This window comes from Nerophis ophidion, linkage group LG12 (genome assembly GCF_033978795.1).
Source record: "Nerophis ophidion isolate RoL-2023_Sa linkage group LG12, RoL_Noph_v1.0, whole genome shotgun sequence".
Classification (NCBI taxonomy): domain Eukaryota; kingdom Metazoa; phylum Chordata; class Actinopteri; order Syngnathiformes; family Syngnathidae; genus Nerophis; species Nerophis ophidion.
Window position 1 is genome coordinate 7612273 of NC_084622.1, and position 22041 is coordinate 7634313.

The 22041-nt window shown below is 40.1% G+C and overlaps 1 protein-coding gene across 1 annotated transcript in view; it reads left to right on the forward strand.

Annotated features, from left to right (window-relative positions):
* The window catches only part of LOC133562925 (A disintegrin and metalloproteinase with thrombospondin motifs 20-like), a 454296-nt gene that overhangs the window by 193693 nt on the left and 238562 nt on the right, over positions 1–22041 (forward strand). The window contains exons 10-11 of the mRNA XM_061916762.1: positions 16776–16917; positions 20069–20173. Coding sequence (XP_061772746.1) covers positions 16776–16917; positions 20069–20173 — 247 coding nt within the window. The remainder of the gene's footprint in view (positions 1–16775; positions 16918–20068; positions 20174–22041) is intronic.

The following is a 22041-nucleotide window of genomic DNA, read 5'->3' on the forward strand; positions in this document are numbered from 1 at the left end:
AAATCGCATAATGGGAAGAAGATTAAGAGCTATTCAGTAGGATTTAAGGTCCAAGCTTACATCACACTCAAATTTTTACTGCATACCTTTGGTAAGTGCCGGAGTGAGAAGAGGTTTTAACATAATCAGCGCATGCTTACTTTTACTGCATGCCTTTGGTAAGCGCAGGAGTAACACAAGGTTTTAAATTAATCAGCACCCTGGTGACAATTCAAAGAAATACGGTATATATATATCTTTAGATGTAAAAATGAATGGTTCCATATAATAAAATATAGCATTTTGACACGGCATGTATTGTAAGTGTGAAAATAAGTTAACAACAGTAATATTAAAGTATAAAACAAAACTCATGTCTTTGGCTTACTCAATAAGCGACGGTCACCCCCTTGTGAAGAAGAGCTTCCTTTTTAAAGATTGCAAATGTCACTCTTAATTAGGTCAATCTGGACCCTCGGAATATTTGCCTCCTTTCCTTTGTCGATTGTGGCGATCCTTCACAAAGAGCCGTCTTGTTGTGCCTCTCCAAAAGGGCGTTTGGGCGATGGCTAATTTGCAGTGGTGAGGCCGAGCATCCCATACTTTCCAGTGGGCCGAGGACCTCAGCAGTCATGGAACATTCCGGAAAAGACGAGGAAACAAAACAATTGTAATCTGTTAAAGCGTCAAAATAGACAGGTGTTTTTGGACAGCGATGGTGGGAAATGCCCTTGAGCGCGCTTTTTGGAATACGACGAGGCAAATTGAAGCGGTGTTTGGACCGCACAATTCCCTGCCGCCTTTCCACCTGCTTAGGGCCACTTTTCCAAAGGCAAAGGGTCAACTTCTTCACGCTGTGGCATCACTCTTAGTGGAGTGTCATTGTGAGTCCAACCCCACATAAAAGAAGCATTCATTGCACTCCTGGCTGGATTCCGTTTTGATTACAAAAGTCCTTAACAAAACAAAAATACGGTTCATTACTTTAAATGTTGCTCCAAAAAGAAACCCATTAGAACGGCTTTGTCTGTTACAGTCGTGGTTCAAAGTTTCCATACACTTGTACATAATGTCATGGCTGTCTTGAGTTTCCAATCATTTCTACAACTCTTATTTTTTTTTGTGATGGAGTGATTGGAGCACATACTTGTTGGTCAGTAAGGTGAGGCCTTTAATCCCAGGAACACCATACCTACCGTCAAGCATGGTCGTGGTAGTATCAATCAATCAATCAATCAATGTTTATTTATATAGCCCTAAATCACAAGTGTCTCAAAAGGCTGCACAAGCCACAACGACATCCTCGGTTCAGAGCCCACATAAGGGCAAGGAAAAACTCACAACCCCGTGGGATGTCAATGTGAATGACAATGAAAAACCTTGGAGAGGACCGCAGATGTGGGTGACCACCCACCCCCCTCTCTAGAGGAGACCGGATGCAATGGACGTCAAGTGGATCGAGCCTAATATTGTGAAAGTCCAGTCCATAGTGGATCTAACGTAATAGTGAGACTCGAGTCCATGGTGGATCTTACATAATAGTGAGAGTCCAGTCCATAGTGGATCTAACATAATATTGTGAGAGTCCAGTTCATGGTGGATCTAACATAATAGTGTAAGAGTCCAGTCCATGGTGGATCAACATAATAGTGTAAGAGTCCAGTCCATAGTGGATCTAACATAATAGTAAGAGTCCAGTCCATAGTGGATCTCACATAATAGTCTAAGAGTCCAGTCCATGGTGGATCTAACATAATAGTGAGAGTCCAGTCCATGGTGGATCTAACATAATAGTGTAAGAGTCCAGTCCATAGTGGATCTTACATAATAGTGAGACTCTAGTCCATGGTGGATCTAACATAATAGTGAGAGTCCAGTCCATAGTGGATCTAACATAATAGTGAGAGTCCAGTCCATAGTGGATCTAACATAATAGTATGAGAGTCCACTCCATAGTGGATCTAACATAATAGTGAGAGTCCAGTCCTTGGTGGGGCCAGAAGGAGATCATCCCGAGCGGAGACAAGTCAGCAGTGCAGAGATGTCCCCAACTAATGCACAGGCGAGCGGTCCACCCCGGGTCCTGAATCTGGACAGCCAGCAAGTTTGGTTAATTTATATTTTTTATTCTTACATACAGCAATATTAATATTTGCTCACATGTCCCTTGGCAAGTTTCACTGCAATAAGGCGCTTTTCACTGCAATAAGGCGCTTTTCACTGCAATAAGGCGCTTTTGGTAGCCATCCACAAGCTTCTGGTTGAATTTATGACCACTCCTCTTGACACAATTGGTGCAGTTCAGCTAAATGTGTTGGTTTTCTGACATGGACTTGTTTCTTCAGCATTTTCCACACATTTAAGTCAGGACTTTGGGAAGGCCGTTATAAAACTTTAATTTTCGCCTGATTTAGCAATTCCTTTATAACTTTTGACGTGCGTTTGGGGTCATTGTCCGGTTCGAACACCCAACTGCGCCCAAGACCCAACCTCCGGACTAATGATTTTAGGTTGTCCTGAAGAATTTGGTGGTAATCCTCCCTTTTCATTGTCCCATTTACTCTCTGTTAAGCACCAGTACCATTGACAGCGAAACAGGCCCAGAGCATAATACTACCACCACCATGCTTGACGGTAGGCATGGTGTTCCTGGGATTAAAGGCCTCACCTTTTGTCCTCCAAACATATTGCTGGGTATCCAATTATCCATCCATTTTTCTACCACTTATTCCCTTTGGGGTCACGGGGGGCGCTGGCTACAATCGGGCGGAAGGCAGAGTACACCCTGGACAAGTCGCCACCTCATCGCAGGGCCAACACAGATAGACAGACAACATTCACGCTCACATTCACACACTAGGGCCAATTTAATGTTGCCAATCAACCTATCCCCAGGTGCATGTCTTTGGAAGTGGGAGGAAGCCGCAGTACCCGGAGGGAACCCACACATTCAGGGGGAGGACATGCAAACTCCACACAGAAAGATCCGAGCCCGGGATTGAACCCAGAACTACTCAGGTCCTTCGTATTGTGGGGCAGACGCACTAACCCAGGGGTGTCAAACGTACGGCCCGCGAACAGGTTTTATCCGGCCGGCGGGATGAGTTTGCTAAGTATAAAAATGAGCCAAAATTTTTGAATGAAAGAAACGGCTGTTCTGAATGTGTCCACTAGATGTCACAATAGCAATTCTGTGTATTTTTGTAGCTCAGGGGTCGGCAACCCGCAGCTCCAGAGCCGCATGTGGCTCTCTAATCACTCTGATGTGGCTCAGCTGACCCTCGAGATTTTTCCGGGAGGTTGTCCAGATTTCAGTGCCTTTCCCAGAAATATCCCTGGGCTAACATTCTCCGGTTTTCACCCGCATAACTATTTTGAGGACGTGTAGTTGTGTCAATGCTTTTAACGTTCTCTAAAACATAACGTCGCGCCCGCCTTCACGGCATGCTATCTGCGTGCCGGCCGGTCACATGTAGCATGCGACCCCTGATAGCACACATCATCGACTGCAAGGCATACTTGGTCAACAGCCACACCGGTTACACCGATGGTTGTGATATAAACAACTTTAGCACTCTTACTAATATGCGCCACACTGTGAACCCACACCAAACAAGAATGACAAACACATTTCGGGAGAACATCCGCACTGTAACACAACATAAACACAACAGAACAAATACCCACAATCCCATGCATCCATAACTCTTCCAGGCTACAGTATACACCCCCACTTTCACCAAACCCCAGCCCCCACAACCCTGCCCACCTCAACCAAATAAACACCAATAACATTTTTTGCAACTTAACGTAAAAAAAACAGAAATGCTGATTATCGGTCCTGCTAGACACCGACCTCTATTTAATGATACAACTTTAACATTTGACAACCAAATAATTAAACAAGGTGACTCTGTAAAAAAATCTGGGTATTATCTTCGACCCAACTCTCTCCTTTGAGTCACACATTAAAAGCGTTACTAAAACGGCCTTCTTTCATCGCCGTATTATCGCTATAATTCACTCCATTTTGTCCACTAACGACGCTGAGGTCATTATCCATGTGTTTGTTACGTCTCGTCTCGATTACAGTAACGTATTATTTTCGGGTCTCCCCATGTCTAGCATTAAAAGATTACAGTTGGTACAAAATGCGGCTGCTAGACTTGACAAGAACAAGAAAGTTTGATCAGCCTGTACTGGCTCACCTGCACTGGCTTCCTGTGCACTTAAGATGGGACTTTAAGGTTTTACTACTTACGTATAAAATACTACACGGTCTAGCTCCATCCTCTCTTGCCGATTGTATTGTACCATATGTCCCGGCAAAAAATCTGTGTTCAAAGGACTCCGGCTTATTAGTGATTCCTAAAGCCCAAAAAAAGTCTGCGGGCCATAGAGCGTTATCAATTCGGGCTCCAGTACTCTGGAATGCCCTCCCGGTAACAGTTCGAGATGCCTCCTCAGTAGAAGCATTTAAGTCACACCTTAAAACTCATTCGTATACTCTAGCCTTTAAATAGACCTCCTTTTTAGACCAGTTGATCTGCCGATTCTTTTCTTTTTCTCCTCTGTCCCCCCCTTCCTTGTGGAGGGGGTCCGGTCCGATGACCATGGATGAAGTACTGGCTGTCCAGAGTCGGGACCCAGGATGGACCGCTCGCCTGTGTATCGGTTGGGGACATCTCTACGATGCTGATCCGACTCCGCTTGGGATGGTTTCCTGTGGACTGGACTCTCGCTGCTGTCTTGGATCCGCTTTGAACTGAACTCTCGCGGCTGTGTTGGAGCCACTATGGATTGAACTTTCACAGTATCATGTTAGACCCGCTCGACATCCATCGCTTTCGGTCCCACATTTGAGGTCCTCTCCAAGGTTTCTCATAGTCATCATTGTCACTGGCGTCCCACTGGGTGTGAATTCTCCTTGCCCTTATGTGGGTTCTTCCGAGGATGTTGTAGTCGTAATGGTTTGTACAGTCCTTTGAGACTTTTGTGATTTAGGGCTATATAAATAAACATTGATTGATTGATTGATTGATTGATTGGACTGATGAAAATCATCACATCATTTATTCAGAAAGTATAAATAACAACTAGAGATGTCCGATAATGGCTTTTTTGCAGATATTCTGATATTATTACCAGTCCGGCCCACTTGGGAGTATATTTTTCCCCACGAGTTTGACACCCCTGCACTAACCCCTCCGCCACCGTGAAGCCCAGTTATTGCTGGGTACTGCTGCTCAATTTTTGTTCCATCTGACATCACATGGACGACGATTAGACCTTCCTTCTGGAGGAAAGTTCTGCGGTCAGGACAATGACCCAAAACACATGTTAAAAGTGGTAAAGGAATGGCTTACCAAAGTCCTGACGTAAACGTGTGGACAATGCTGAAGAAACAAGTCCATGTCAGACATATTACTAGCCAAATAGGTCAATTATTATTACATTTGACAACACATGGACAACGATAAGAGCTTCTGGAGGAAAGTTTTGCGGTCAGGACAATGACTCAAAACACATGTTAAAAGTGGTAAAGGAAGGGCTTACCAAAGTCCTGACTTAAACGTGTGGACAATGCTGAAGAAACAAGTCCATGTCAGACATATTACTGGCCAAACAGCTCAATTTTTGTTCTATCTGACATCACATGGACAACGATAAGAGCTTCTGGAGGAAAGTTCTGCGGTCAGGACAATGACCCAAAACACATGTTAAAAGTGGTAAAGGAAGGGCTTACCAAAGTCCTGACTTAAACGTGTGGACAATGCTGAAGAAACAAGTCCATGCCAGACATATTACTGGCCAAACAGCTCAATTTTTGTTCTATCTGACATCACATGGACAACTATAAAAGCTTCTGGAGGGAAGTTCTGCGGTCAGGACAATGACACAAAACTCATGTTAAAAGTGGTAAAGGAATGGTTTACCAAATTCCTGACTTAAACGTGTGGACAATGCTGAAGAAACAAGTCCATGTCAGACATATTACTGGCCAAATAGTTCAATTTTTGTTCCATTTGACAACACATGGACAACGATAAGAGTTTCTGGAGGAAAATTCTGCGGTCAGGACAATGACCCAAAACACATGTTAAAAGTGGTAAAGGAATGGCTTACCAAAGTCCTGACTTAAACATGTGGACAATGCTGAAGAAACAAGTCCATGTCAGACATATTACTGGCCAAATAGCTCAATTGTTATTCCATCTGACATCACATGGACAAAGATAAGACTTTCTGGGGGAAAGTACTGTGGTCAGGACAATGACCCAAAACACATGTTAAAAGTGGTAAAGGAATGGCTTACCAAAGTCCTGACTTAAACATGTGGACAATGCTGAAGAAACAAGTCCATGTCAGACATATTACTGGCCAAATAGCTCAATTGTTATTCCATCTGACATCACATGGACAAAGATAAAACTTTCTGGGGGAAAGTACTGTCGTCATGAATGTTTTTTTGACCAAGTATGTGCTCCAATCACTCTATCACAGAAAAAAATAATAGTTGTAGAAATGATTGGAAACTCAGGACAGCCATGACTTTATGTTCTTTACAAGTGTATGTAAACTTTTGTTTTTATATCCTCCATTTATAAGTCATCTTATGAATAAAACCACTTTTCATGTCTCCTGACGGCAAACAGGTGTGGACGCTCTGCTGGCGCCAGCTGAGCTCAAATGCCCCTCGCAAATCCGCTGATAGTCTTGGAAAAAAAAAAAAAAGTTGAAATCAAGAACTGTGTTTGACAGATGAACAGCTGCTGAGAGACGCCGTAATAAGGAAGGTCTGTCCCTGACATTGACGCGGCTGCACACTGATGTTATGCCACTTTTCATAACTGAATGTCTCAGCCAAGGTTGGACATTCTCAATATGGATCCGTTTATACTAAATCAGTGAAGTTGTGTAAATGGAAAATAAAAACAGAATACAATGTTTTGCAAATCCTTTTCAACTTATATTCAATTGAATAGACTGCAAAGGCAAGATATTTATTAATGTTCCAACTGGTAAACTTTGTTATTTTTTGCAAATAATCATAAACTTACAAAAAAGTTGTCACATGGGCATTTTTACCACTGTGTTTCATGGCCTTTCCTTTTAACAACACTCAGTAAAACGTTTGGGAACTGAGTAGACCAATTTTTGAAGCTTTCATGTGGAATTCTTTCCCATTCTTGCTTGATGTACAGCTTAAGTTGTTCAACAGTCCGGGGTCTCCGTTGTGGTATTTTAGGCTTCATAATATGCCACACATTTTCAATGGGAGATAGGTCTGGACTGCAGGCAGGCCAGTCCAGTACCCGCACTCTTTTACTATGAAGCCACGCTGTTGTAACACGTGGCTTGGCATTGTCTTGCTGAAATAAGCAGGGGCCTCCATGAAAAAGATGGAAACATATTACTCCAAAACCTGTATGTACCTTTCAGCATTAATGGTGCCTTCACAGGTGTGTAAGTTAGCCATGCTTTGGGCACTAACACACCCCCATTACTATCACAGAAGCTGGCTTTTGAACTTTGCGCCTATAACAGTCCGAATGGTTCTTTTCCTCTTTAGGGCACGATGCTCAAAGTTTCCAAAAATAATGTGACTTGTGGACTCGTCAGACCACAGAACACTTCTCCACTTTGCATCAGGCCCAGCAAAGCGCTTCTGGGTGTTGTTGATAAATGGCTTTGGCTTTGCTTAGTAGAGTTTTAACTTGGACTTACAGATGTAGCGACCAACTGTAGTTACTGACAGTGGTTTTCCGAAGTGTTCCTGAGCCCATGTGGTGATGTCCTTTACACACTTAATGCCGCTTTTTGATGCGGTACCGCCTGAGGGATCGAAGGTCCGTAATATCATTGCTCACGTGCTGTTGTTCTTGTGTATGTTAAGAAAGCAATGATGCACTGTGTCCAAGACAAATTTCCCCGCGGGGATCATAAATTTGAACCTTGAACCTTTACACACTTAATGCCGCTTTTTGATGCGGTACCGCCTGAGGGGACGAAGGTCCGTAATATCATTGCTTACGTGCAGTGATTTCTCCAGATTCCCTGAACCTTTTGATGATGTTACAAACCATAGATGGTGAAATCCCTAAATTACTTGCAATAGCTGGTTGAGAAATGCTCTTTAACTGTTGGACAATTTGCTTACGCATTTGTTCACAAAGTGATGACCCTCGCCCCGTCCTTGTTTGTGAATGACTGAGCATTCCATGGAAGCTGCTTTTATACCCAATCATGGCACCCACCTGTTCCCGATTAGACTGTTCACCTGTGTGATGTTCCCAATAAGCGTTTGATGAGCATTCCTCAACTTTCCCTGTCGTTTTTGCCACTTGTGCCAGCTTTTTTGCAACATGTTGCTAGCATCAAATTCCAAATGAACTAATATTTGTAAAATATAACAAAGTTTACCAGTTTGAAGGTTAAGTATCTTTTCTTTGCAGTCTTTTCAAATGAATATAAGCTGAAAAGGATTTGCAAATCATTGTATTCTGTTTTTATTTACCATTTACACAACCTGCCAACTTCACTGGTTTTGGCTTTTGGAGATTCATGGTAGTGCATCTGTCAGATTAAAATCAGATTTATTTTTTTTCGAATTTGCCTTTCTTGTTTGCTGTACTTTTGAGCAAAGACTCTGGCTGGGCTATATGGCTTTAAATATATCTTCTACTTGCAGCACCATTATATTATTTGGCATATAAATGTCAATGGAAAAACTTTAAAAGGGCTTACAAGGGCCCTTAAATAGCTCCTGACATGTACACTAACATAGTGTGTTAACATTTTCAGGTCCATTTCTGATCACAACTGTAAGCCGACAAAACCACAGGATGGCGGTGTAACGATATCAATTAATATTATTATACTATTTATTTATTTTATCTACAATAAAGTCATTCGTGCAAAACAATACAACTTTTTTTCCTGAGTTTTAAACAATAACAAAACAAAAAAAAAGATTTTGTTATAAAAAAATGTCATATCGACCGTATACTAATACTATACTTGGTATCATTACTGCTGATATTTGTATCGATCCACCAACCCCTGTTTGGATTCAAGAGCTCTAGATTAGCGATTAGCTATGCTTTTTTGTGTGTAGTGTAGCATGTTTAACTATTTTTTTGCCTCTAGCTCTCCAGTGATAATACTTGGAAGAAACATGTTATCTGCTGTTGAGGGCGCCTTTGTTTGCTTGTCGCTGTCAAATTTGCAAGACATAGGCAGAATATGTCAGCATGTTTTATCCAGATACGGGGCGGCATAGCTCGGTTGGTAGAGTGGCCGTGCCAGCAACTTGAGGGTTCCAGGTTCGATTCCCGCTGCCGCCATCCTAGTCACTGCCGTTGTGTCCTCGGGCAAGACACTTTACCCACCTGCTCCCAGTGCCACCCACACTTAGATATTGGGTTTCACTATGTAAAAGCGCTTTGAGTCACTTGAGAAAAGTGCTATAAAAATATAATTCACTTCACTTCACTATAGTATTAAAAGCTCTATTGTCGGCCACATGTATAACACTAATATTATATTGTATATATCACAGGGTTGTCCAAACCGTGGGCCGACATCTTAAATCCGGTCAATGACCATGAATCACGTCCTGCGCCTTTCTCAATGGGTACTAGGCGCCATTTAGCCTTTCACGATGGAAAAAATGCCCTATGCTTGTGTTGTTTTCGGCTGCACGATCTGTTCGAATTTCTAAAAGGATACACATGTCTTCAGAGTTTCTTGAGAGCTTATCAAAAAGGGAGGAAGAGTGCAATGTTTTACAACACCACAAGAAAAAGCAGCTCACACTCTAGTCCAGGGGTCACCAACCTTTTTGAAACCAAGAGCTACTTCTTGGGTACTGATTAATGCGAAGGGCTACCAGTTTGATACACACTTAAATAAATTGCCAGAAATAGCCAATTTGCTCAATTTACCTTTAATAGATAAATATATATACATATATATATATATATATATATATATATATATATATATATATATATATATATATATATATATAATTTAATTTTGAAATATAGTTTATCTTCAATTTCGACTTGATAAAATTCAAAATTAAACCTAAAAAAATGAAGACAAAAACTACCTAATTCGAATCTTTTTGAAAAAATTAAAAAAATAATTTATGGAACATTAGTAATTTTTCCTGATTAAGATTCATTTCAGAATTTTGATGACTCGTTTTGAATAGTTTAAAATCCAGTCTGCACTTTGTGAAAATATATAACAAATTGAACCAAGCTATATTTTTAACAAAGACAAATCATTATTTCTTCTAGATTTTCCAGAACAAATTTTTTTAAATAAATTCAAAAGACTCTGAAATAGGATTTAAATTTGATTGTAAAGATTTTCTAGATTTGCCAGAATATTTTTTTTGAATTTGAATCATAATAAGTTTGAAGAAATATTTCACAAACATTCTTAGTCGAAAAACCAGAAGCTAAAATGAAGAATTAAATTAAAATGTATTTATTATTCTTTACAATAAAAAAAATAAATTTACTTGAACATTGATTTAAATTGTCAGGAAAGAAGAGGAAGGAATTTAAAAGGTAAAAAGGTATATGTGTTTAAAAATCCTAAAATCATTTTTAAGGTTGTATTTTTTTCTCTAAAATTGTCTTTCTGAAAGTTATAATAAGCAAAGTAAAAAAATAAAAGCATTTATTTAAACAAGTGAAGACCAAGTCTTTTAAATTTTTTCTTGGATTTTCAAATTCTACTTGAGTTTTGTCTTAGAATTAAAAATGTCGAGCAAAGCGAGACCAGCTTGCTTTGCGTAAGCAAATTGTCCAACAGTTTAAGAACATTTGTCAACCAGCTTTTGCAAGGAATTTAGGGATTTTACCATCTACGGTCCGTAAAATCATCAAAACGTTCAGATAATGTGGAGAAATCACTGCACGTAAGGAATGATATTACGGACTTTTGATCCCTCAGGCGGTACTGCATCAAAAACCGTCATCAGTGTGTAAAGGATATCACCACATGGGCTCAGGAACACTTCATAAAACCGCTGTCAGTAACTACAGTTGGTCGCTACATCTGTAAGTTCAAGTTAAAACTCTACTATGCAAAGCAAAACCCATTTATCAACAAAATCCTGAAACGCCGCCGGCTTGGCTGGGCCCGAGCTCACCTAAGATGGACTGATCCAAAGTGGAAAGGTGTTCTGTGGTCTGACGAGTCCACATTTCAAATTATATTTGGAAACAGAGGACGTGGTGTCCTCCAGAACAAAAAGCAAAATAACCATTCGGATTGTTTTAGGCGCAAAGTTCAAAAGCCAGCATCTGCGATGGTATGGAGGTGCATTAGTGCCCAAGGCATGGGTAACTTACACATCTGTGAAGGCACCATTAATGCTGAATGGTCCATACAGGTTTTGGAGGAACATATGTTGTCATCCAAGCAACGTTATCATGGACACCCCTGTGTATTTCAGCAAGACAAGTGTTACAACAGCGTGGCATCGTAAAAAAAAGAGTGTGGGTACTTTCCTGGCCCGTCTGCAGTCCAGACCTGTCTCCCATCGAAAATATGTGGCGCATTATGAAGCGTAAAATACGACAGCGGAGACCCAGGACTGTTGAACGACTTAAGCTCTACATAAAACAAGAATGGGAAAGAATTCCAATCTCAAAGCTTCAACAATTAGTTTCCTCAGTTCCCAAATGTTTATTGAGTGTTGTTTAAAAAAAAGGTGATGTAACACAGTGGTGAACATGCCCTTTCCCAACTACTTTGGCACGTGTTGCAGCCATGAAATTCTAAGTTAATTATTATTTGCAGAAAAAAATGAAGTTTATGAGTTTGAACATCAAATATATGTTCTTTGTAGTGCATTCAATTGAATATGGGTTGAAAAGGATTTGCAAATTATTGTATTCCGTTAATATTTACATCAAACACAATTTCCCAACTCATATGGAAACGGGGTTTGTAAATCTCAGCACATACACAATATTGATATCTATAGTTATATGTTAATAACCAATCATAAATTAATCTTTCAGCACATACACAATGTTGACATTTATTGTTATATTTTGATAAATATTCATAGATGAATCTTTCAGTACATACCGAATATTGACATGTATAGTTAGATTTTGATAAACAATCAATTTACTCTTTCAGCACTTAGAACAGGGGTGTCAAAGTCAAATACAGAGTGGGACACAATTTTAAACTGAACAAAGCCGCGGGCCAAGGTTGAACAAATTAACCTTTTAATAGGGACCCAAACAAGTTTTGCATTTAATATTGAACAAGCAAAGGCTTATATAACTTTATAGTGACATGCAATATCGAGTTTCAAATAATAATAATAATAATAATAAAAATTTTAAAAATATCAATGGCATATCAAATAAAAATTTAACTAAAAATTGAGTGCCTCTTTTCTATTTGCAGCCTTCCGAGGTAAATATCAAAATAAACTTTTTCCACTGGCTAATAATACATTTGAAAATAAAATACCAATAATGAATGAATCAAACATTCAAGAGAAAGTGAATGAATAAAACGTTCATTATTGCTCAGTTTGCCACACTGATTTGCTTTACCACTGACTATGGAACAAGCAATACTTATATAACTTAATAATGCAAAATCAACTTTCGAAATACAAACGAAAAAACATCAATGGTAAAATAAATACAATTTAAATAAAACACTTAATGACTCTTTTTTATTAGCAGCCTTCTGAGGTAAATATCCACATCACATTTTTCCACAGGCTAATACATCTTAAAATAAATTAATAATGAGATGGGTGGGGTTGGGGGTGGAGGGCTGGGTTTAGTGGTAGCGGGGGGTGTATATTGTAGCGTCCCGGAAGAGTTAGTGCTGCAAGGGTTTCTGGGTATTTGTTCTGTTGTGTTTATGTTGTGTTACGGTGCGGATGTTCTCCCGAAATGTGTTCGTCATTCTTGTTTGGTATGGGTTGACAGTGTGGCGCATATTTGTAACAGTGTTAAAGTTGTGTATACGGCCACCCTCAGTCTGACCTGTATGGTTGTTGAGCAAGTATACGTGGCATTCACTTAGGTGTGTGTATAAGTCACATATATTATGTGACATTGCCGGCATGCTGTTTGTATGGCGGAAAAGCAGACGTGACAACATATTGTAGACAACGCTAAAGGCAATGCCTTTTAGGCACCCCTCCAATATGTTTTTTCGGGTGGAAATCTGGAAAAATTCGGGAGAATGGTTTGAAAATTGGGAGGGTTGGCAAGTATTAGTATTAGCAGCGAATGCAGTGTCACAGCGGCTCTGCCGCTGTATAGTACCGGCGGGCTAGTTCTAATGTTAATTTGATATTGCCTCAAGGGCCAAATCAAATTGCACGGCGGGCCAGAGTTTGACACCCATGACTTAGACGATGTTGACATATATAGCTTTATTTTGATAAACATTCATAAATTAATCTTTCAGTACATACAGAATATTGACGTAAATAGTCATATTTTGATAAACAATCATAAATTAATCTTTCAGCATAAACAAAATGTTGACATCTATAGTTATTTATTTATGATTGCTTATCAAAATATATTTCAGCACATATACAATGTTGACATATATAGTTATATTTTGATAAACAATGATGCCGAGCGCATATCATTATGTCAAGATAACGGCACTAGCATTTTCTTAATTTAAGAATATTTTTCATTATATTGAACAAAAAAGGTCTCTTTTTTTTCTACCAAGAAAAGTGCACTTGTTATTAGTGAGAATATACTTATTTTAAGGTATTTTTGAGGTTAGCTGATTTTACTTGTTTTGGAAAGTCTTGAAAAGCCAAATTTTCTTGTTCTATTGGTAGATCATTTTGCTTGGTTCAAATAAAATATCCCTCATTTTTGGGTTTTGTTTTTTTTTTCTTGTTTTTGAACACTGACTTTTTGCAGTGTGGAAATAAAAGGGGTGTCAGTCTTGCCCCTGACAGTTTGTCTATGTTTTAGTTTTTTCCTCTGCATTTGTCTGTTTCCTGTGTTTAGTATTTCCTGTCTATTAGTTCCTGTCAAGTGCTCTTAATTTGTCAGCTTCCTGTCTTGTTCCCTGAGTGCTGTGTTCCTCCTCAGTGTGTTTAGTATTTCCTGTCTAGTGCTCTTATTTTTGTTCAGCTTCCTGTTTGTCTCCCTGTGTCCTGTTTTCACTCAGCTGCGGCTGATTGGCATCTGGTCACACCTGATGTCAATCGGCCAGCTCCTATTTGTACCTCCTTTGTCTTGTGTCAGTTGCTGGATCATTTTTTGTCATTTGTATTGTCGTTGCCACAAGTTTGTTTTGATTTCAGCTATTACCTGTCGTGCTACATCTTGTCCTGGTCGTCGTAGCGGTAAGCTGTTTTTGTTAGCCATGGCTATTTCCAGTTTTTCTGTTTGTTATCCTCTAGCTTCCATGCTAAAGTTCCTTTTTGTTTCTTGATAGCTTCTATGCTAAAGGCCTTTTGTTTTTTATCCGCCCACGTGCGCGCTTTTGGTTTGAACCCTTTGTTTGGTTTTGTCTTAGTATTTATATTAAAATCATGTTTGCTCACTCCATGCCTGCCTCCATCTCTGCATCTTGGGGTTCATCACCAAATAACCCTGACAAGGGGGGCCGACACAAAGTGACGTCAACCGAGGATAATCCCGTGTAATCATGGACCTGTCTGTGGCTTTGTGCTCGCAGGTGTTGTGGATCCTTCGTCCAGGATATCGGCCACGTCCTGTAACAATAACACATCCCCGTTTCCTGTTGTTTTTTTTGTTTGTTTTTTGAGACATTTTGACAAAAGCGTAGACTTTGTACGTGAAGTGACGATATTTTTTTTTTTCTACTTGGCGGCGTGCATTGAAGCCAGCTGTGTTTGCACACTGGTGGTTTAAAAGGAGGCCCGGTCTGTTATTACACTGTAATCCAAGCGCTGTTAAGGACTTAATCAAGGTGCTTTGTGTGTCCAAAATCCTCCCGTTTGCCTTTAGCACAGAAAATACACTGTAGACAAGAGTTTCCCTCCCGATAATGACTTTGTAGGATAGGATCAGATCGGGTCGGTCTTTATTGTCATTGCACAAGTACTGAAACTTTGTTTTCAGCACAAATCCGTTCAAGATTAGGCAAACAAACATTGTACAGGGATACAGAACAGGAACGCTGATGGGTCGCCATAAGGCGCCTCATTAAAGATTTGGGAATAAGGTAAAACGCTGGGGAAGGATGAGTAAAAAAATAAAATTTAGACTGGGCCCCTAAATGGGCCCAGTCTGGAGTGGGAAAAAAACCTCCATAGCAAAGCACATATACATATTACAACATACATCTGGAGATATCTGGTAACAGATGGAAGGGAGTGCGGGGCTATGGTAGTAGGCCGCAGCTCTAAGGCGCTGACTATCCTTTCGTCATTTCTATGGGATTTGCATCAATGGCGTTGGATTGGGGGGGTGGGGTATGTATATGTGTGGCGTATATTTTTGTGCATGAATGTGTGTGTAAGCATGCAAACGTGTCTTAATGTCGTGCAGTCGCTAGTCCAGAACTGGGCAAATTAAGGCCCGGGGGCCACGTGCGGCCCGTTAAGCTTTTCAAACAGGCCCGGCGGACATTCCCTAATCATTTTTTTAGATCTTTAAGGTCCGCCATTGTGATGCCCATTGATGTTTTTGAATCACCATAAGTCTTGAACTATACAAAGTATTTCAATAGTTGGAATCTGCTTCTTTTATATGATGTATCAGTTACTATGGTAATGTAATTAGTTACTATGGTAATCTAAGTCACAGCAGCTCAGACGAGGCACCAAGCAGTGTGGGTGGGGAGCGTTTCCACAGAGTGTTTCCAGAGCCTGAAATGCGGGTGTCAGGGACAGACGCGGAAGGAAATTTTTACAACAAAGTTCTAAAGCTTAGTGATATATCAGATATAACAGATCGTAGGTGGTGGGTTTTTTTTTTACCCTTCGCGTTCATATTTCGCTGTGTTTGTTGTATTTTTGTTGGTTCGCTCAATTATAAAATATGTTGATTGAGAGGGGGTGTGACGTTCATATGTCGTCAATATTCAGTGTTTCATCGTTCATAGTTAATATTGTTAATCGCACATTCTTTATTTTCATGTACATTCTGGGTGTCTCATTCAGTAAAAAAATTTAAAATTCCATTCCGTTTTTTAAGGAGGTCACTCATAATGTTTTTAGAACATAACATTATTGTGAGGTTTTGTATTAGTTTTGCTAAAAATAGACATACCGGCCCCCAGACACATTTTTTTTCTCTAAATTTGGCCCCTGAGTCAATGTAATTGCCCAGGCCTGCGCTAGTCCAAAGTCAACAACAACAGGTACTTATGTGTCCATAAGAGATAAGAATGGAGTTTGTTGTGTCTTCGCCGCACTGTCCTTCGGGAGAGTCTCTAAGCCAGGGAAACAATCCAAGTTAGAATGTTTTGTATGAGAATGAAAATACAATTGGCTTTTTACTCTAAATTGTCTGTGACTGGTCCTCAAATTCATCCAGCAGGGCAGACAGTCCGATGTGATCCAAAATCACAAGAGTGTCCACCGTTCTTCCCGCATTCTCCAATCATTTGTCTATGACTGGTCCTCAAATTCATCCTGCAGGGCAGACAGTCCGATGTGACCTTAAATCACAAGAGTGTCCACAGGGGAAAGGGGAAGGTCCGGCCTCGATGAGTGCCAGAGAGAAAGGGCACCTGATCCTGCATAGGTCCTGAATGTGTAATCTTATATCTTTTATTTTTTGCAGCACCGGTTACGGGGAGTGTCTTCTCGACGAGCCAGTAGGCAGAACGTACGAGCTGCCCACGCTCCTGCCTGGTCAAATTTACAACGCCAACAGGCAGTGTGAACTCATGTTCGGCCCCGGGTCCCAAATTTGCCCCTACATGGTAAGTGAGCTTGATACTGATGTTATATGATAATAAACACAGAACAGTGTCATTTAATTCGATTTTTATTTATTTAATTTGAAATCAATTATCTTTTTTTCAATGTTTCTTTTTTACTTTTGTAAAAAAATGTTTTCATATTTGATCATTTATGTTTATTACATGCCACTTTGTTAATTATTTGGAGTAAATTGAGTACAATAATGTTTTTTGTTTATTCCTTTTTCATTACATTTAAATTGTGGTTAGTTTAATTTGTATTTAAAAACATTGCCACCTTAAAAAAATATAAATTACTTGATTATTTGAACATTGCTTTGTTTCTTAAATTTCTTTGAATATATATGGATTAAACTAGAGATGTCCGATAATATTGGCCGATAAATGCTTTAAAATGTAATATCGGAAATTATCGGTACGGGTTTCAAAAAGTAAAAATAATTACTTACTTTTACTGTACGGAACTGTAAGTACAGAGCAGTTGCGTCTCGAAGTCAGCAGCCCGCAACATCCCCTCCCGTACCCCCCACACCTCCTCTCCTCTCCCACACACAACACAGGAGTTGACGACTGCAGCATGAGAGGTTTTTTGGCGACGCTTGATTACCTCATCAAACCGCAGCGCACTGTGCATAACAACAACTGGAGTGTGTTGTTGCCGGTGCTGTAGACGTGGCTAACAAGCGAGCTCGCTCGGTGACTGACTAACGACACCATGTCTATGGTTTGGGATTATTTTAAAGTGTGTCTGACGGATAAAAAAATGTGCAATGACTGCAAAAAGTTGGTTATGCGAGAAGGAATCAAGACGTCTTCCTTTAATACGAGCTATTTGATCTCCCACCTCTTCAAGGATCATAAGGAGATACACGATAAATAGAAGTAGAGATGGATGAAAAGCAAACTGCGAAAAAAAGTAGTATCACACAGTTGTCGCTTAAAGACTCCGCCGAAAAAAACAAAAATACAACAAAAACCACGCCAGGGCGACAGCTCATGTTGTGGTCAGGGACAACGCACGCAGTATGGCACCCCCTCTCCTCTCCCACACACAACACAGGAGTTGACGACTGCAGCATGAGAGGTTTTTTGGCGACGCTTGATTACCTCATCAAACCGCAGCGCACTGTGCATAACAACAACTGGAGTGTGTTGTTGCCGGTGCTGTAGCCGTGGCTAACAAGCGAGCTCGCTCGGTGACTGACTAACGACACCATGTCTATGGTTTGGGATTATTTTAAAGTGTGTCTGACGGATAAAAAAATGTGCAATGACTGCAAAAAGTTGGTTATGCGAGAAGGAATCAAGACGTCTTCCTTTAATACGAGCTATTTGATCTCCCACCTCTTCAAGGATCATAAGGAGATACACGATAAATAGAAGTAGAGATGGATGAAAAGCAAACTGCGAAAAAAAAGTAGTATCACACAGTTGTCGCTTAAAGACTCCGCCGAAAAAAACAAAAATACAACAAAAACCACGCCAGGGCGACAGCTCATGTTGTGGTCAGGGACAACGCACGCAGTATGGCAAAAAATACGGTGGAGTTTGGTGAGGCTAGTCTGCCCTGCATGGCGCACACTTTGCAGTTTGCATTGAGCGCAGCTGCTCTGTCTAAATGCATCAATATCAGAAGCTCTGGCTGACTGCTAGGCCACTTCAAGCACTCACCACCAGCTTGCAGCACATTTGTGTTACTCATACAAGTACGTTAGAGCAGGGCAGATTGAGCCCAGTTTATAATTTCCTGTTATACAGTATACCAGGCAGACTTGCACTAAAGGAGGACTATGTTATTGTTTACTTTATTACTCTAGTACACTCTGAACTGAAGCTGTGGGCCTTCATTATTTTTGTAGCTGTTGTTTTGAGGCATGTTTGAAAAAAATCAAAAAATAATGCACTTTGTGAAAGTCAAAGTATAGTATTTCCCATAGTTGTAGTGGGTATCAGGATTATATCCGGAAGAGCATGTCCCCAATTCCAAGCTGCTGTTTTGAGGCATGTTAAAAAAAAAAAAAAGCCCTTTGTGACTTCAATAATAAATATGGCACTGCAATGATGGCACTTTTTTTTCCATAACTTGTTCTCTTATTTTGGAAAACCTTGTTACGTTGTTTAATGCATTAAGCGGGGCATCACAACAAAATTAGGCATAATAATGTGTTAATTCCACGACTGTATATATCGGTATCGGTTGATATCGGAATCGGTAATTAAGAGTTGGACAATATCGGGATATCGGCAAAAAAGCCATTATCGGACATCTCTAGATTAAACTTTTTTTTTTTTTACTTTTCAGAATTTTTTTATTTTATTTGAATTTATTTGAAGTTTTATTATACTTTTAAGCTGTATTTTTCATTTCCTGTTACTGAATTTAAATATATTCTAAATTGGTATTACAATATTTCATGTACATTTTTGAATTTAAATCGATATTTTATATGTATCCATCCATCCATCCATCCATCCATTTTCTACTGCTTATTCCCTTTGGGGTCGCGGGGGGCGCCGGCGCCTATCTCAGCTACAATCGGGCGGAAAGCGGGGTACACCCTGGACAAGTCGCCACCTCATCGCAGTATTCTATATGTAATTGATTATAAAGTAGTGTGTGCTTCTAAACTGGCAGTCAACATTTACCAGTAAATTCAAACACTACCATTAGTTTTGCATCTAAGAGGACAATATCGCCTGCCAAAACCGATTTTTTTTTTTAATATTTTTTTTTTTTTTTTTTTACACACTACTCCCTTTAAAACAGTGGTCCCCGATTTTTTTTTTTTTTTTTTTTTTTTTTACACACTACTCCCTTTAGAACAGTGGTCCCCGATTCTGTTTTTTTTTTTTTTTTTTTTACACACTACTCATGAAAAAGGGAGTTTTTTTGGGTTGGTTCACTAATTGTAAGTGTATCTTGTGTTTTTTATGTTGATTTAATAACAAACAAAAAAAAAATAATAATAAAGTCTTCTGCGGCCCGTTGGTTGGGGACCACTGCTTTAGAACACAGTTTGACTCTACTGCCTGTGATTTTTAATTAAAGATGTTTAATCCTGGCTAAATACTTCGCTGGTCGTGTTGGAAACCTGATTTTAATTATGTGATGAGGGTCAAAGACTCGTACGTATGCTTTGTTCTAACCTAGAAACAGTGCAAGAGGCTGTGGTGTACAAGTGCAGAGGGGGACCATAAAGGGTGTCGCACGCAACACATGCCGCTGGCTGACGGGACGGAATGTGGACACGGAATGGTGAGTGCAAAACGTTCTGCTGGTTTATTGAGAATGTCAAGTCACAATTCCATTTAATGCGGGCCCGGGGGAGGGGGTACATCTGCAGCCCCGCAGCTAGTTTGTTTGTGTCATACTTCATCATTTCGCGATATTGCCATATTTTTGCTGAAAGGATTTAGTAGAGAACATCCACGATAGAATTTGCAATAAAAAAGCCTTGCCACATCCTCACGTTGTTTATAATGGGAGCCTCCAACAAAAAGAGCTATTCGGACTGAGAAAATGACAATTTCCCCATTAATTTGAGCGAGGATGAAAGATTCGTGGGTGAGGATATTGATAGCGAAGGACCAGAAAATAAATAAATAAATAAAGTAAAAAAAAAGGCGATTGCATTGTGAGCGATTCAGATGTTTTTAAACACATTTACTAGGATAATTCTGGGAAATCCCTTATCTTTCTATTGTGTTGCTAGTGTTTTAGTGAGTTAAATAGTACCTGATAGTCGCAGGGGTGTGTCCACGGGTGTCTTGACGCGCCAGTCTCTGAGGGAAGTCACGGCAGCTGCATGGGCAGCGCAAGCTCCGCAGATCTCCAGTAGGAGGTGACTTTTTACCACAATTTTCTCACCGAAACCTGCCGGTTGACAAGTGGTCGGGATCCATGTTCGCTTGACCGCTCTGATCCATAGTAAAGCTTCACCTCCGGGAATTTTAAACAAGGAATCACCGTGTGTTTATGTGGCTAAAGGCTAAAGTTTCCCAGCTCCATCTTTTGACTTTGACTTCTCCATTATTAATTGATCAAATTGCAAAAGATTCAGCAACACAGATGCGTAAAATACCACAGCGGAGGCCCCGGACTGTTGAACGACTGAAGCTCTACATAAAACAAGAATGGGAAAGAATTCCACTTTCAAGGCTTCAAAAATTAGTTTCCTCAGTTCTCAAACGTTTATTGAGTGTTGTTAAAAGAAAAGGTGATGTAACACAGTTGTGAACATGCCCTTTCCCAACTACTTTGGCACGTGTTGCAGCCATGAAATTCTAAGTTAATTATAATTTGTGAAAAAAAAAGTCTATGAGTTTGAACATCAAATATCTTGTCTTTGTAGTGCATTCAACCGAATATGGGTTGAAAAGGATTTGCAAATTATTGTATTCCGTTTATATTTACATCTAACACAATGTCCCAACTCATATGGAAACAGGGTTTGTAATTAATAGTGTGAGAGTCCAGTCCATAGTGGGGCAAGCCAGATATTGTCTTAGGTGGTGACAGGTCAGCAACTGATGCATGGATCCATCCCGGGTCAAGACTTTGAACAGCTAGCGCATCACCTTTGGTCACCTAATCTGTGCTAGTAGATCAATTGGTCTAAAATGGGGGTCTATTTAAAGGGGAACATTATCACAATATCTGAAGGGTTAAAACCAATAAAAATCAGTTCCCAGTGGCTTATTTTATTTTTCGAAGTTTTTTTCAAAATTTTACCCATCACGCAATATCCCGAAAAACGGCTTCAAATTGCCTGATTTAACCGTCCTTATATACACCCGTCCATTATCCTGTGACGTCACAGCGTGACCACACAGAAACAAACATGGCGGATAGCACAGAAAAGTATAGCGATATTAGCTCGGATTCAGACTCGGATTTCAGCGCCGTGAGCGATTCAACAGATTACGCATGTATTGAAACGGATGGTTGGAGTGTGGAGGCAGGAACCAAAAACGAAATTAAAGAAGAAACTTTTGAGCCATATCACGACAGACAGCGGCACGGGAGGAAGCGCGGACGAATTCGGCGATCGCCTTCTAACCAACGATTGGTATGTGTTTGTTTGGCATTAAATGTGCGTGGAGGGAAAGGCTGGATGTAAATAT